This window comes from Anthonomus grandis, chromosome 17 (assembly GCF_022605725.1).
Source record: "Anthonomus grandis grandis chromosome 17, icAntGran1.3, whole genome shotgun sequence".
Classification (NCBI taxonomy): Eukaryota; Metazoa; Arthropoda; class Insecta; order Coleoptera; family Curculionidae; genus Anthonomus; species Anthonomus grandis.
Genome location: NC_065562.1, coordinates 2978054 through 2993821, shown reverse-complemented (window position 1 = coordinate 2993821; position 15768 = coordinate 2978054). Strand labels below are relative to the sequence as shown.

General features: G+C 33.0%; 1 protein-coding gene across 4 annotated transcripts in view; it reads left to right on the top strand.

Moving 5' to 3' along the window:
* LOC126746102 (spliceosome-associated protein CWC15 homolog) overlaps positions 1-15768 on the top strand; it is an 80761-nt gene that overhangs the window by 44465 nt on the left and 20528 nt on the right. For all 4 annotated transcript variants that reach the window (XM_050454216.1, XM_050454215.1, XM_050454214.1 and 1 more), the window contains exon 4: positions 9126-9255. In XM_050454216.1, coding sequence (XP_050310173.1) covers positions 9126-9255 — 130 coding nt within the window. The remainder of the gene's footprint in view (positions 1-9125; positions 9256-15768) is intronic.

Genomic DNA, 15768 nt, shown 5'->3' with positions numbered 1-15768 from the left:
TAAAACAGTATCTAAACGTTCCAAATGTTGCAAACGATCTTTTCCCGTAATTAAAATGTCATCGATAAACACAACTATCCCCTCTACGCCTTCAAAAAGAGATTCCATGATTTTCTAAAATTTTGAGGGAATACTTGCTATACCAAATGGTGCTCTATTAAATTGGTGCAGCCCTTTATGTGTCGAAATCGTGGTTAGATTTTTTGAACTGCTATCTAAGCAAATTTGCTGATAATTTCACAGAAAGTTCATTGATTCGTGGAAGTGGGTACTGATCAATCTCAATAACTGGATTAATTGTGACTTTGAAATCACCACAAAGTCTCACCGAGCCATCTTTTTTAGGCACCGGTACGATTGGTGTTCCCCATTCACTATAATCCACCTTAGATATAACCCCCAACGATTCCAAACGATTAAGTTCCTGTTCTACTTTCCCTTTCACTACAAACGGTAAGGAGCGAGCTCAAAAAAACTTGGAGGATACATCTTGATTGTTTAATTTGATTGATATAACACCCCTAGTAAAAGTTCCAATTCCAGGAGAAAAAACGTTAGAATATTGCTTTATTAACTTATTAATATCAAATGGCACATCAATAAAATTTAAATTAGAAATTTTTAAATTAAAAGCATTAACAAAAATCACGTACTAACAGAGGTGGTCCAGCTGCGTTTCTAATTATATAAAAAACCAAATCATGTCCCTGACTATCATACAACACATTGTATTTAATAAAACCTAAAGGGATAATCTGATCTCTATTATAGAGGTTAAAAACATCATTAGTTTTTTGTACAATCCTATTAGTAAAATTTTCTAAGTATATTTTTTCAGAAATAAAGGTAAAACTTGCTCCTGTGTCCAAATTAAAAGATATTTTTTTATTATCGACAAGTAATTCAATTAAAATGGGATTATATTTAAAATCCAGATTACATGAAGAATATTCTTCAGATTCCAAATAATTTTGACCGCTTCGAGTAACGCTTGGCTTTTTATAATTTTTTTTAATTTCTTATAAGGTGACACATAGGAGCTAAATGCCCTTTCTTTTCACAAATATGGCAAAAACACTCTCTAAAAGAACAAAATTCTGATTTGTGATTTTTACGTTCACAAACTAAGCACTGATGTTGATTAGCTTTGTTGCTTCCCTTACTCGGATTTTAAGTCATGGCAAGGTTAGTAGAATGTTGAAAGGACTTACCCGGCCTGTTTTCAGTTAAATGCAATTCTGCCTCTTGTATCATATAACTTGTACCTGGACTATCGTGCACCATAAAAGGTTGTGCAGCTGACTTAGCCGCTGCTATATTTATACTCTCCTCTAGCTTCTCTTCGAGTAAGCGATCTTGAGTTGCGACATGATCATATCCAATGATAAAAAAATCCATCAACATGACTTTTAAAACACTTGCCTCGAAATCACACACTGAAGCTAAATTTGGAAGCTTGGCTGCCCACTCTTTAGCACTTTCAGTCACTTATTTTCGAGCGGTATAAAATTTATAACGTCCCGCGAATACTGAGACATTTAGCTTAAAATGTTTCGGACATAAGGTCTAGGAGAGAAGTATATTATTTCTTCTCGGGTTCCTCGGGAATGCATAAGTCAAAGACTAATTTGTAAGCGTCCTCACTTAATATATTTAACAAGATTGCCCCTTTTCGACCCTCATCTCTAATATCATTAGCTACAAAATAATTGTCTATTCTTTTTCTGAAAATCGACCAATCCGAACTTGCCGGAACAAATTCGCGTAAATGACCTACATTTTCTGTCGCCATAGTTTAAATTATTGTAACTTTTGCACTAACGCACTTAAGTACTGCCCGTGGAGTTCCAAACGTTTGTCTTTGTAAGTGTTTATTTTAAAACACTATAATTTTTAAAGAAAAATAACAAACAACAGTCCTCGTCGCCACTGTAATGTTCCGGGTTATCATTTATCTATAATAAAACACCGGTAATAACACTAACTGCTTATTTATTAATAACTTAATAAATTCCTTTTTACTTTTACCACAAACGTTTTGTTAAACTCACGACCATAGATAAACAGTTTATAGGGGTTAATAGAATGGAAACTCCCATATAAACGAACGTGCCAACAAAATTAAGACGAGACTAGCGGCATCTCTCGAGAATGAAAAAAATAAAAGCATATGAACGCGTGTGAACAGTAGAAACCTCCTTAAAATTAAAGCTTCAACTGTTTAACTACTATTTCAATTTTTCGATACTAGATGGCGCACGACACCCATATTGGCGGGATTTTTAAAAGATTGATATCTTTTACAAAAATGGTATTACATTACATAAATAAAACGAAAATTATATTTTCCCGAATACATACTTTATTGCTTAAAAAATACAACATAATATTTATACATAAATATAGATATCAACGAGTAAATTGTAGTAGAGAGCGTTCTTAGATTTTCGTTCATGATAAAGCCATTTTAATTTTTTTGCAAAACATTTCTATAAAAAATCATAATTATGTTCCTAGCAAGTAAAATACATGTAATATTATGTATGAACAAAATTTTGCAAAATTAGATACTGCAAGTAACTAAAATTTTTTTAAAAGCAAAAATCAAAACCATATTTTTACTAATATGTTAGATTATAATAGCGTCATTACAATTAAAATGAAAAAAAAAACGTTCACTAAATCAAAGCCTCCATGGCAGAGGTAGGGACTTTCTTATTTTTTTACTTTCTGCCACTTTTTTATTTTTTATGTTTAATTTGCATTTTTTTTTTAAATATTAAATAAATTTTTTAAAAAGATATTTTTATAATATTTAACAATCTGTCTCGCAATGTAAAATAAACCTTTCTTTTTAATATTAAATAAATATTTTTGTGCTATCAGGGATAGTAAAAGCATGTGCTTGTCTTTATTTACGTGAGCCAATGGCTTTCCTTTGCAACTTAGTGATATTTTTAATTTTTTGGGCAGACAAAAAAATTTTTGGAGCAGTTTTTGGGACTTTCTTTAAATCTACACCTTTAAGTATCCTATTTAATTGTTTAGAATAATTGAATAATTTTAATTTTATCAAATACTTAAAAATTTTATTTTTCATTTCTTCATCATGTAAACAGTCAGTCAGACAGATCCTACTATTTAAAGTTTGTAAATTTAAAGTTGTCAATGTCTAAGGTACTAGTTTTTTTTTATGAAAATCTCTATTGAAAATATATTTTCTGAAAGCTATGGCATTTTTTATTTTATCCAAAAATTCAGAATTAACATACTTTAAATGTTTCTGTCCTTTAATATACTCTTTTGCTTTTAAAAAAATTTCGCTTTCTTCGTCATCAGAGTTATGTTTTAGGAAAATTGATTTACACGTGCATTTCATTTTTGCACTGCCTATTTTTTTCACCAAATACCCAGAAACATATCTAAGTGCCTGTACCTCAATGGGCCGTATGTTGTTCGATAGCAACTTATCTGGTACGCTACAAAATTCGGTTCGGGCCTCATCCTCTTGATCAGCTTCGTCCTCTGGCAGCCCCTAATATAAAGAAAAAAAAGTAAATTATTATGATTTATGTAAAATTAATTATGTAAATTTCTATAGTAACTCCTTTTTCATATTAGATTTATGGTCAAATATTTTATTGGTATTTTTTATATTTTACATATATCTTTTATTTTGACATATATTTGACATATATTTTTTACTCACCTGCGAAACTAGTCCTTTAAATCATATTAGTGCAATTTTTAAATTTTTTTTTGGCATTGGAATCTTAATCAGCATCATCACAAACCCCCTGTATGCAAATTTTGAGCTCTCTAATGTACACGGTGTTTTAATGAAATTTCCATAAATTTAATAAAAAGTTGTTAATTTGACCCATATATCGGACCACCCTGTATAAGGTATCGATGTTTTTGAACTTAAAATTATTATATTGTTACAGGGTGATTCGATATAGGGGTCTAATCATCGATTTTTATAAAAATTTATGAACATTTTATTAAAACACCCCTGTATAGTAAAGAGCTAAAAATTCGTATAGGAGGGTTTCAGTGATTCTGATTAAGATTCCATTGCCACAAAAATTCTAAAAATTGCCCTAATTTTTAGAATTTTTGAAATTTGATCCCCCCTAATTACCCAAAAGTATGACCCTGAAACAAGGTTTGCTTATTAAATGTACGAAAAGAAATTCGTCGCGACCTATCAACCAAAAAAATAAATAAATGAAAATTGGTTAAAAAACAAAAATTTTACAGAAGTGGGGATACTTTAGGGTGGGCACACTGTAGATAGGTAATAAAATATTCATGAAAATCAATATTTTTATATATGTAATGTGAAAGAAAAATAAAAAGTACATAATTGAGAATTACAATAAATTTCATTTCATTTTGCTATAATTATTATACCTTTAAAAATAATATGATACTGTATTATAATATAAGAAAATTATTATAATAAAAGAAAATTAATTCATAAAAGAAATTGATCCTAAGAATTTAAGAGGTACCTATCTAATTTACCGAAATTTTTGTTTGTACCTGATTATTTATAACTGAAATAAGAGAATTCCCAGTAACCCAGGCCATCTATATAATCTTTATAGAAATATAGGAATAATTATAAAATAATTTGCATTCAATTGGATTCTTTTTCTATTTTTAGACTGAAATTTGGAGATAAATTTCTATTACCTACATATAAATATATAAAATGCACTCACAGATAAAAATATTGCATTTTTTATTTTGAGTTTTTTTTTTGAGATATTTTTTTCCATTTCAAAATTATTTGGTCCATTTTTTTATTTCTAATAAATTGTAATATACGTAAAACGTTTTAGCATAACAATAAAAAAACACAACATTTCAAAGAAAAAAAGATAAATACAAAATAGTGATTGTGATGAAAATAGTGATAGGCAATATTTTTGTCTGTGAGTGTATATACTATCTTCTAGCATCTAGAAAAAAAAATTAAAATATTGGTTTTTTTAAAATATTATTATGTTAAACTGTAATAAAATAAAAAAAGGAAAATAAATAAGTAGGTTCTGGTATAATGGCTGAAGAAATTTTTTCATAATTTTTATGTACTTATGAATTTATGTATGTATGAGAAGATTTGGATTTTTGCATTCGAGTTGGGGGTATAGAGTCAACATTTTGGGTCATAAATTGTCTTTATTACCGAAATTCTTTTTGCCATTGTATCTTAGAAACGAAGCACCCAAAATCAAAAAGCATTAAATGACAAAATATTTTCAAAGCAGTGCAGAGAATAACCCCTTTGAAATTTTGCCCCATGTTTAACAAACACCCTGTATTTTATATAGGCAAATTCATAAATGTTAAAATATATTAATTAATAAATTTATGGAATGGATATTATATAAGAATAATAAATATGGAAAAAGGAAAAACATTCTACTTACATTTAAATCTCCAATTGCAGTGGCAAATAACAGTACTATAAGTCTTATAAAGTTCTTGAGAAACACTGAGCAAAATTGTCACTAGATAAACTAAACAAACACAAAATGAGGCACAAAAGTAGCGGCGAACTCGAACGTAGCGTAGCAAAATAAACAAAATGTATGTGAATCACAACCATAGAACCATATCGATCGGAGTTTTATATTCGTCATCAGGTAGTAAAGGTACGCGAGGGTTGCCTGACTTCTACCTTTATACTACCGCCATCTAGGTAGATTGAAGAAAGCTTAATATGAATTCATTTTGGTAATCCGAGATCGCAGGGTATGCTCACGACCCGAGTACAACTAATCTCGTTAGTAAGAATCTGCCGCATTTTTCGCTACAATGTGCGGTATGTCATAGTAAATACGCTAGCTGGACGCATTACTAATTTTATTTAAACTAAAAGATACTACATTTTTAAATCCACATTTATTTATATTTCTTGAGAACGCAGAATATTAAAAAAATAATATATATTATGCTCGAATAATAAAAAATATTCATAGAAAATGTGAAATGCCCTCGGTTCAATTTTATTTAAAGGTTGGTAGAAAATATTTGCATTAGGGTCAAGTGGTGTAAAAATGAGACACCGACGATTTTGGGTAAAAATAAGACAAAGAAGAAAATTATTTTAATGAGACGAAAAAAGGACTTAATAAAGTCTAAATATTCTAAAACCTAAAGACACATTCATTCAAACGATAATATTAATTTATACATGAATTATTTAATCTACCGTAATATAATGCAACTTTCATGACAAAAACTTTTAAAATTGGCGCGCAAACTTTTGTTGCGTGCCCGTTGTAATCCATCGGGCGCGCTCGATTAAGATCGCAATGTGAAGATTGATGTGTCAACTACACAACAAGCTGAGTAGTCTGTTGCTAGAAGTAATTGAGTGTGCACGTGTTTTTTTGCTGGGGTAATTTTGAGACGACTGTTTGGGTAAATATGAGACAAGTCATGGGGTAAAAATAAGACGTTAACCTGTATAACAATTTTAGGTATACCTACATAAAGAGCAAGCTAGAATGCCTAGGAATTACGTTCGAAAGGCAAAACCCTATACAGACGACGATCTGAAACAGGCGCTTACCTTAGTAAAGGAAGGTAAGTTGTCTATTTGAACGGCAGCAAAAAAATTTCGCATTGATAAATCAAAATTATTTCGGGCTATTCACGAAAAAAATGTTTCAAAACGTGGCCGAAAACAAGCGCTATCCGATGAACAAGAAAGAGATTTGACAGAAAAAATTAAAATTATGGCTAAATGGGGATTTGCCTTATCCAAACAAGAAATTCAGTTAGTTGTGCAAACAGAGGTGGAATGAAGAAAATGGAACAACTAGAAAAGTGTAGGAGAACAGCTACCAGCGACCCTTTTATAATATATTCCTTCTATGATCGCCTGGGTGAAACAATCCAACAACTTGGTTTGCAAGACAAGCCTGCACACATATTTAACTTGGATGAAACAGGGTTTAATATGGAACCAGGTAGAATAAAAGGAGTTGCAGCATTGGGCCAAAATAGAAGCATAGAAGGATCTGGTAAAGAAAATATTACAACCATGGCGTGCATTTCTGCTAGCGGCGTATTATTACCGCCATTAATTATATATCAAGGACAAAACCTGTGGAGCACATGGAAGGGATCAAACGATTTGTAAGGAACCTGCTATGCTGTCTCTGATAAAGGCTGGATGACAACTGCGGTCTTTAATAGTTGGTTTTCCAAATTTTGTTCAATGGTTTCCGAAAGGCCGCTGTTACTTATAATGGATGGTCACGTCTCACATCTGGATAGGGGAACCATTGAACTTGCCATACAAAATAATATCACATTGTTTAAATTACCACCTCATGCTACAGATATTTTTCAATCGTTGGATAAGTGTTGCTTTGGACCTCTGAAGCTAAAATGGAACCAAAAGCTTACAGAGTGGCAGAGATTATCATATATCAGATCATATCATCATATCATATCATATCATATATCAGAGACGTCTCACCAAAAGCGAATTTGCTGACTTGATCTGCGAGTTATGGAATGAAGGTATTACAGAGGCTATAATAAAAAAGTCGTTTGAATCGACTGGCATATATCCTTGCTCTAGGGAAAAATATCCAGTCGACCGTCTTAATAAAATTAAATTGCAAAAATACAATGAAACTGTTCAAAACCCCAATCCATTAGATGTGTTTGAATTAAACCAAGAAAAGAAAATGATGAGGTTGTAGCAAACAATGTAAACAATAGCGAACAGAAAATAATTGAAAAAGAAACAACAAACGAGACTAATGACACTAAAACATTTCAAGATAATAATGTTGAGCCACAACCGTCTTCGTCCACTTCATTCGAGAATATTTTGCTAAATAAGATAAACAAAACAAATCCTGAAATAAAGCGAAGGAAAAAATTAATTCCAGTTGTGCTGTTTTAACTAGCGCCGAATATTTAGATAGTATTAGGGAAAAAGAAGTGTCACAAAAGAAGAAAAAAGAACTAAAGAAAAAAGTGACAAAAGTGGCTGAGTCCTCTTCAGATGATGAAAGTGTAACTTACCAAGAAGAAAGCGACATTGAAAATATGACATTAGACGAACTCATAGAAGAGGAAGAAAAAAATTATGCAGCCGAGGAATTTAATACAAATAGTGACATAAATATTGGCGACTATGTTCTGATTAAGTTTTGTACCAAAAAAAAAAAATGCTTTACGTTGCGCTAGTAGAATCTATTGGGGATAACGAATTTTCTGTGTCTTATTTGCGTCGAAAGGGGGAAAAATTCATATTTCCTCAAATACCTGAAAAATATGAGGTACCAAAGCATGACGTAGTAATGAAACTACCTTCTCCAATAACCCATGGAGGTACTGCCAGAGTTTCACAGAAATTTGTGTTTTCTATCGCTATAAATAAATATAATGTTAACTAAATCGTTTAACTATAACTACATGCAGAGTATTTGGGTTTTTTTTTATTTATTTAGGTAATATTTTTGATGTACCTATCCAGAATTTATTTTCTGTTGTTTATTTTTATTTTATTTTCAAACTGCGACTTAAGTTTGATTGAACTGTTTTTACATATTTATGTATTTCTTATTAAAGGTGTTTAGTATGGGGTAAAAATAACCCAAAAAAATGTTTTTTTTTTCAAAAAAATTATTTTCCAGTTTTTATTGCATTTTTTAAATAAATTTGAGAAAAATCGTACAAAATGTTGTTTCATTTTTCAACCAGGGTATCTCATAATTGCCCCATATCACGGACAACATCATAAATGCCTGAAATTGCCATGTATCATTTTTACCCACCCTCTGTGTCATTTTTGCCCAAAATGGCAGGTAAATATGAGACAGGAGTTTTATTTTTTTTCTTAACACCCATAACGATTTCCTTGAATTTGTAATTTCTATGTTATTCAGCATCGAAATCTACATAGTATGATCATTTTTTGAACATTTATTTCAAAAAGGAAATGGTTTAAAAATTAAAAGTTTTACAAAATGTCTCATTTTTACACCACTTGACACAAATGTTAAAAAGTTTATTATAATTCAGTAAACATTTATCATCATTTTCATCTTGAACAATAGTAGTCAACACAGTAATTCTTATTGTAGGTACCAGCAGCTAGTCTGGATGCAGATGATCCCATTGACCCCGAAGAAGATTCTGACTCGAGCGACGGAGAAGATGATACTGAGGCACTTTTGGCTGAACTGAATAAAATAAGAAAGGAAAGAGCTTTGGGTTAGTATTTAATTCATTAATAATTCATTTTGTGCTTTTTATGTTCAAGAAAACTCACTTTATAATATTATAAAATTTGAAACTTATTTTCACAGGCGCAAAATAATACTATTGCTCTTTAATAAAATATGAAGCATTTTTTTAAAATAAAATATTAGATACTCTATAAAGAAGTCAACATTTAAAGTTAAATAAACGTAGATAACGTATATTAGAGAAACATCGCAACGCCACTCGATCACATTGTTGATTCCACCGACACAAATACGCTTTACCAGTGACGTCGTCAAAAATATTTGCATTATAAATATTTATTATTAATAGATTATGCTTCATTAGAGTAAAGATACTTATCCAATAAAGAGGATTTTTATTGAAATTAAATGTTTGATAATTATTATAGATTTCTTAATAAGTTTTTATTATTCTACGTTTATGACGACGGTTGACCCTTGATATGATGTTATGACAATTTCGGTATTTACTTGTGAAAAGATCGGCTTAAATCGCCTTTTTCCCATGGTGCGGCACAAGTTTTTACTATTGCAACAATTCACAAAAACACTGAAATGTCTCAACCTTTTCAGCAAAAGCTAATGTCATCTTTCGCAAGACATTAGCTTTTGCCTGCGGTGTTACCGTTTCAAATTTCTTAGAAGCGGTTTTAGGAATAAGAGTGTTAATATTTTTTTTGCTTTGAAGATGTTATTTTTGCGCTTAGAATAACATATATCTAAACTACTCAAAACGAAAAAGGAGTCACTGAAAAAAAATTTTAAACATTTTTTGTGTAATAGTTTTTTGCAAAAGTTATCGTTTTCTGCTTTTTTTGTGAAAGACTACTGTTAAAATTGTAAATGTCTTAAACCTGTCGGATATGTTATTTAGGAATAAAAAAATAAAATTTCAATAAGTTTAATAAGACAGTATTTTCAAACTATTCTTAGTAGTGAGTATGCGCTCCTCCGGCTCTGATAACTTCATCACAACAACTGGACATACTCTCAATCAAGTTTTTGATCATCTCCTGGGGTAGTAATTGTTTCCATTCTTAAACCAGAAGTTCTTCAAGTTGGTGGATGGTTTGCATAGGCTGCCGCTCCAATAATCTTTATCCAAATCTATTCCACACATGTTCGATATGATTGAGATCTAGACTGTTAGCCGGACATTCCATAACTTCAATATTATGGTCATTTAAAAAAATTGTTGTTATCCTAACCACCCGTGGCCTAGCATTATCGTGTTGTAAAATGAAATCTTCTCCCATATTATCCGCAAAAAAAATAATGTGTGCTGTTAAAATTTCTTCTAAGTAACGTAATGCCGTTAAGAAACCGTTTGCAATTACCATTAAGTCGGTATGCCCATTTAAACATATACCAGCCCATAACATAATAGACCCCGAAACCGAACAGTTTCTTGCACAGCTGAGTGCAAATACCGCTCACCTGTTCGTCGCCATACCCGAACTCGACCGTCGTGATGTAAGCAGAATCTGGACTCAGCCGTAAACAAAAAATTACTCCATTGTGGTATTGTTCAATGACGATGTTCTCCGGTAAAAATTCTTCGAGCTCTTCGATGCTCTGCTATTAAACGTGGCACTCTGTCCTCCTAGCACGCAATTGAGATTGATGAAAGCTATTACGTACTGCTTGATCAGAAAATCTGATTCCAATTGTGGCTGCTAACTGATTTTAAAGAGCTCGTGCAGTAGTGGTTCGTTCCCTAATCGCCCACAGACTTAATAAACGGTCTTCTCCAGGTGAGGGCCACATCACCTTTGATGTTGAGTATAGGGCCTTCTTCTGATAATGCCATAAATTAACTACCGAATCCCTGCTCTGTTTATAGCGGCCCGGACCACATTCAGAATTTCTGCGACTCTTCTTCTGGAATAAACTTCCTCAATTAACGTTACGGCCCTAGTGATTTCAACTTCATTTAGGTACACTCTACAGCGTATTCTTCTACCTAGCATATTAGTAAAACTGATAAAAACTGGAGCAAATTTATAAGGCACTGATAAGGAATTCTTAACCTTAAAATGTCTACATTTTTCTCCGAGGACATCCGGACAAAAAAAATGTGTTCAGAACTCTACGAATAAGGCTGAAGTCTATACATTGTGATCGTAAAATAATATTTTCGATTAATTCTAAAATACGTTGAATTAAACCTTATGGAGTAGTGGATCCTTTTTCGTTTTGAGTTGTTTATTTCTACTTTTTATTTTTAATCTAAAATCTAACACCAATAAGTTAAATTAACATTATTATACAGGGTGTAAATAAATAGATGCGAAGAAATTCAGGAACTGATTTTTGGGTAAATTTTAAGAAAAAAACTTTATATGAACGTATGTGCTAAAAGTCCTAACTTTTGAGATACCGGGTGATAAAGATTGAAGAAACATATATGTTTTTTTACAATACATGTGAAACCCCTGTAGATATTTCACTAATACCTATTTGGTATGCATTTTCTATACATCAAAAGGCATTTTCTGAGGCTCACAATTTTTTTTAATTTGTATCCGTGACGTTCGTGCAAGGTTTAAAGTAAATATTCTTGATGAAAAATATGGTACACCACTATTTACTTAACCTTTTTCGTTTTTTACTTAATTTTTCAAATAATATATTAACCTATTAATCTGTTTTTGGTTGATTGTCAGTTCTTGTCGCCTTGAAAGTAGAAACTTTTTTGTGTGATTTTGATCCATTTCATCAAAATGGCAAAAAGACCGTTATGCATTTTGTTTATGGTCTTGCTAATGGAAATTCATTGCAAGTATCTAGAATGTATGCTGAAATGTATCCTCAACGAATGGCACCTCATCATACATTATTGGCACGCCTTCAGCAAAGACTACGAGAAACTGGAACTTCAAGGAAGAAAGCATGATTGTAATCGGCAACGCGATATTAGAACACCGGAATTGCAAGAAGCAGTACTTAATTTAATTGATGAACAACCTGACACCAGTACTAGAAAAATTATTCTGCAGCTACATGTCAATCATATATTAATAAACATAATTCTAGGAACTGAGATTCAAAATAATACACGAGATGTTCACCCAAGCGTAAATCAGCAACGACTGACTAACGGATGTTTATTCATCTCTCTCTCTAACAAAAAACGTCAAACTTCAACTTACAGTGTTGCCAAGAGTATCTGGAGAGCATGTTAATTTATTGATACATGAAATTTAACACCTCCACTTATCAATATAATTACAACTTCACAACACCTAGCCTTAACATTAAATCGTAATGCTTTTCTGAAACTAAACTTTTCGTTAGAATATCTGCAGGCATAACTTCAGTTCTTAAATACCTCAAGTCTATTACTTTGTCCGTAACAGCCTCTCTTACAAAATGGTGGCGTATATCGATATGCTTACTTCTTTTATGGTAAACATGATTTGCAGATCAATTAATCGCACTCTGGTTGTCATTGAACAAAATTATACAAGGAACTACGCCAATCAAATCAGTAAATAAACCTCGCAAATACATGGCTTCCTTAGTAGCCTCAGAAATAGACATGTATTCTGCTTCGGTTGATGACAGCGCCACAGTTTTTTGTTTTGAGCTTTCCCATGAAACCAAAGACCCACTCAATTTAAAAACATAACCTGTGTATGACCTTCGGTCCAAAACATTTGCCCCCCAATCTGCATCCACAAAGCCCTGTAACTCTGTTCCATCATCACAAAGCTTTAGACCATAATCCAGAGTATGTTTTAAATATTTTAAGACCCTTTTAGAAGTTTTCCAGTGACTCTGATTCACTCTCAAACATTCCTTGATCCTCCCAAGATCTTTAATCTTAAACCTTGACCCTAATTCTGTTTTTATCCTGCTATATATATATTAATTTCCTCTACACTGTTAGAAAAAATAAAAAAATAATCCACAAACAACGTTATAGCAGTTAAAAAATCATTTTCTTTCTTAATATAAAGACAGGGTTCATGCTTGGACCTATGATATCCCAATTCCAACAACACATTATTGACTTTATCGTTCCAAGCCCTTGATGCTTGTTTTAAACCATAGATGGCTTTTTTTAACCGGAAACACTTATTTGGGTTATCATTGGCACCTACATACCCTTCTGGCATTTGCATAAACACATTTTCCTTTAAATGCCCATTTAGGAATGCGGTTTTCACATCAAGATGTTCTATGTCTCAGCCTAACTTAACTGACAATCCAAATAATAATCTTAATGTAGAATAGCGCATAACAGGTGAGAAGGTTTCGTCATAGTCAATGCCAGGTCTTTGAGAACACCCTTTAGCCACTAATCTGGCACGATATTTAACCTCACCCTCACAATTGACTTTCTTTTTAAACACCCACTTATTTTTCACTACCGAACTATCAACAGGCCACTCCGACATTTCCCAGGTTTCATTCTTTTCAAAGCTTTGGATTTCATCTTGCATAGCCTCTTTCCACATCTTTGCATCCTCCACTGTAGCCGGATCTTCAAGTCCCTGGTCTTCAACACACAGGTATGTGACATAATCCTCCAACACCTTGGGTTTGGGCTGCCTCTTTGAAGACCATGGCTCTGGAACCCTCTGCCCGACCATCTTGTAGGAACATAATCCATGTCACTGTCCTTCGAGGTGTCCCTGCTGCCACCTTCATAGTCTTCAAAACTCTTCTCCGACTCCAACTCTGACTTGTCCTGCACACTGGTGTCTGAGGAATGTTCATTAGTGCCTGAAACCTCACCTGCCCCCACTGAAGTAGATATTTCTTCTGGAACAATACAGTCTGGTATGTTGACTTGAACTGTGTCCTGAGTGTCTTCTATTATTTGCACATCTCGTCGAATAACCACACTATTGGTCTCAGGGTCAAACAACCTATACCCTTTGCTCTCTTCACTATATCCCACAAGTATGGTCTTCCTAGCCTTTTTATCCCACTTTAGCCGGGTCTCCTTGGGAATATGAGTCATCACAGTGCTACCAAAAATGCGTAACTGCTTAATATCTGGCTTACGGTTGAACCACACTTCATATGGAGTCTTGTTGTCAGGCAGTCCAGTTGTCACAGTCCTATTCTGCAAATACGCTGCAGTATTTACTGCTTCGCCCCAGAACTTGTTATCGAGGTTGGTGTCAAAGAGCATGCACCTTGCCTTCTCGATTAGGGTCCTGTTCAGCCTTTCGACAGAACCATTTTGCACCGGGGTAGATACCACAGTCTTCTGGTGAATAATGCCTACTTGCCTTAAGTACTTGTCAAATACATTGCTACAAAATTCACCCCCATTATCACTGCACAAAATCTTAATTTTCTTTCCAGTTTGATTCTCGACTAAACTTTTAAAATCCTTAAAAGTTTCAAAGACCTGATCTTTTGTTTTAACAAAATAAACAAAAATCATTTTGCTGAAATCGTCTTGGAAAGTTAAAAAATACCTAGACCCCCCGAGAGAAACTTTCTCCATGGGCTCACAAAGATCTGTGTGAACCATCCCTAGGATGTCCGAGGCACGCCCACCTTTGTCAGGGAATGCTAAGGAATGCTAAAGGACATTGCTTACCTTCATTGCATGTATCACAGTTACGTTTGCTTACATCTATTGGCCCCTTACACAGCATACCCTCCACAGCACCATTGGTCATTTTCTTAAGATCATTTACCCCCAAATGCCCCAGCCTGCGATGCCATGTTTTGCCAGAAACTGCAGCCAAAAAACACTGCCCTGGAACTTCTACATCCAATTTGTAAATGTTATCGATTAACTTAGCCACAGCAATCAACTGTCTTTTCTCACTGTAAAGACAACATCCTTGAGAGCTAAAAACTACTTTATTTCCCTTGCTAGTTAACTGACTTACCGAAAGTAGGTTGGTAGCGACTTCAGGGACATATAAAACATCTTTCACTTGGATATCCAATGTTTGGTTGCCTACCCTAGTCTTCACATTTACATTTCCTGTACAGGGTGGCCAGATAAGAATGCAAAGTGCTGTATTTTGGAAACTATGCGTCGTAGAGACTTGCGGTAAAAAATTTTATAACTAAAGTTGCCAAAAGAATACCGTGGAAAATATTTTTAGATTTTCAAGATGGTCGCCAGGGGGCGTAACCGCCATCTTAAACCTTTTAAGTGATTTTTCACTGAAATCTACCCAGTAAATGTTACGAAAAAATATATGCTTTTTAAAGCTGAGCTCTACTCGAGTAATTTTTGTTTGACACTTTGTGACGTATCTATTAAAATAAAGCGGTGAGGCATAATTCAATGTTTTTTTAAATAAACGGCTGTAACTCCTAAACGACTGAACGGATTTGAACAAACTTGGTCTCGTTGGAAAAAACATTTATTGCTCCATCAAATCCGTCTTATCTGTGATATGTCTAGTTCTTAGTAATGCCGCTAGAGCGCGCTTTTTGATCTATTAACAGAAAATTGCAAAATTCTCTAAAAAATTAAATGCAATAATATGACTTTTTTTTTCATAAAAATTTAGTG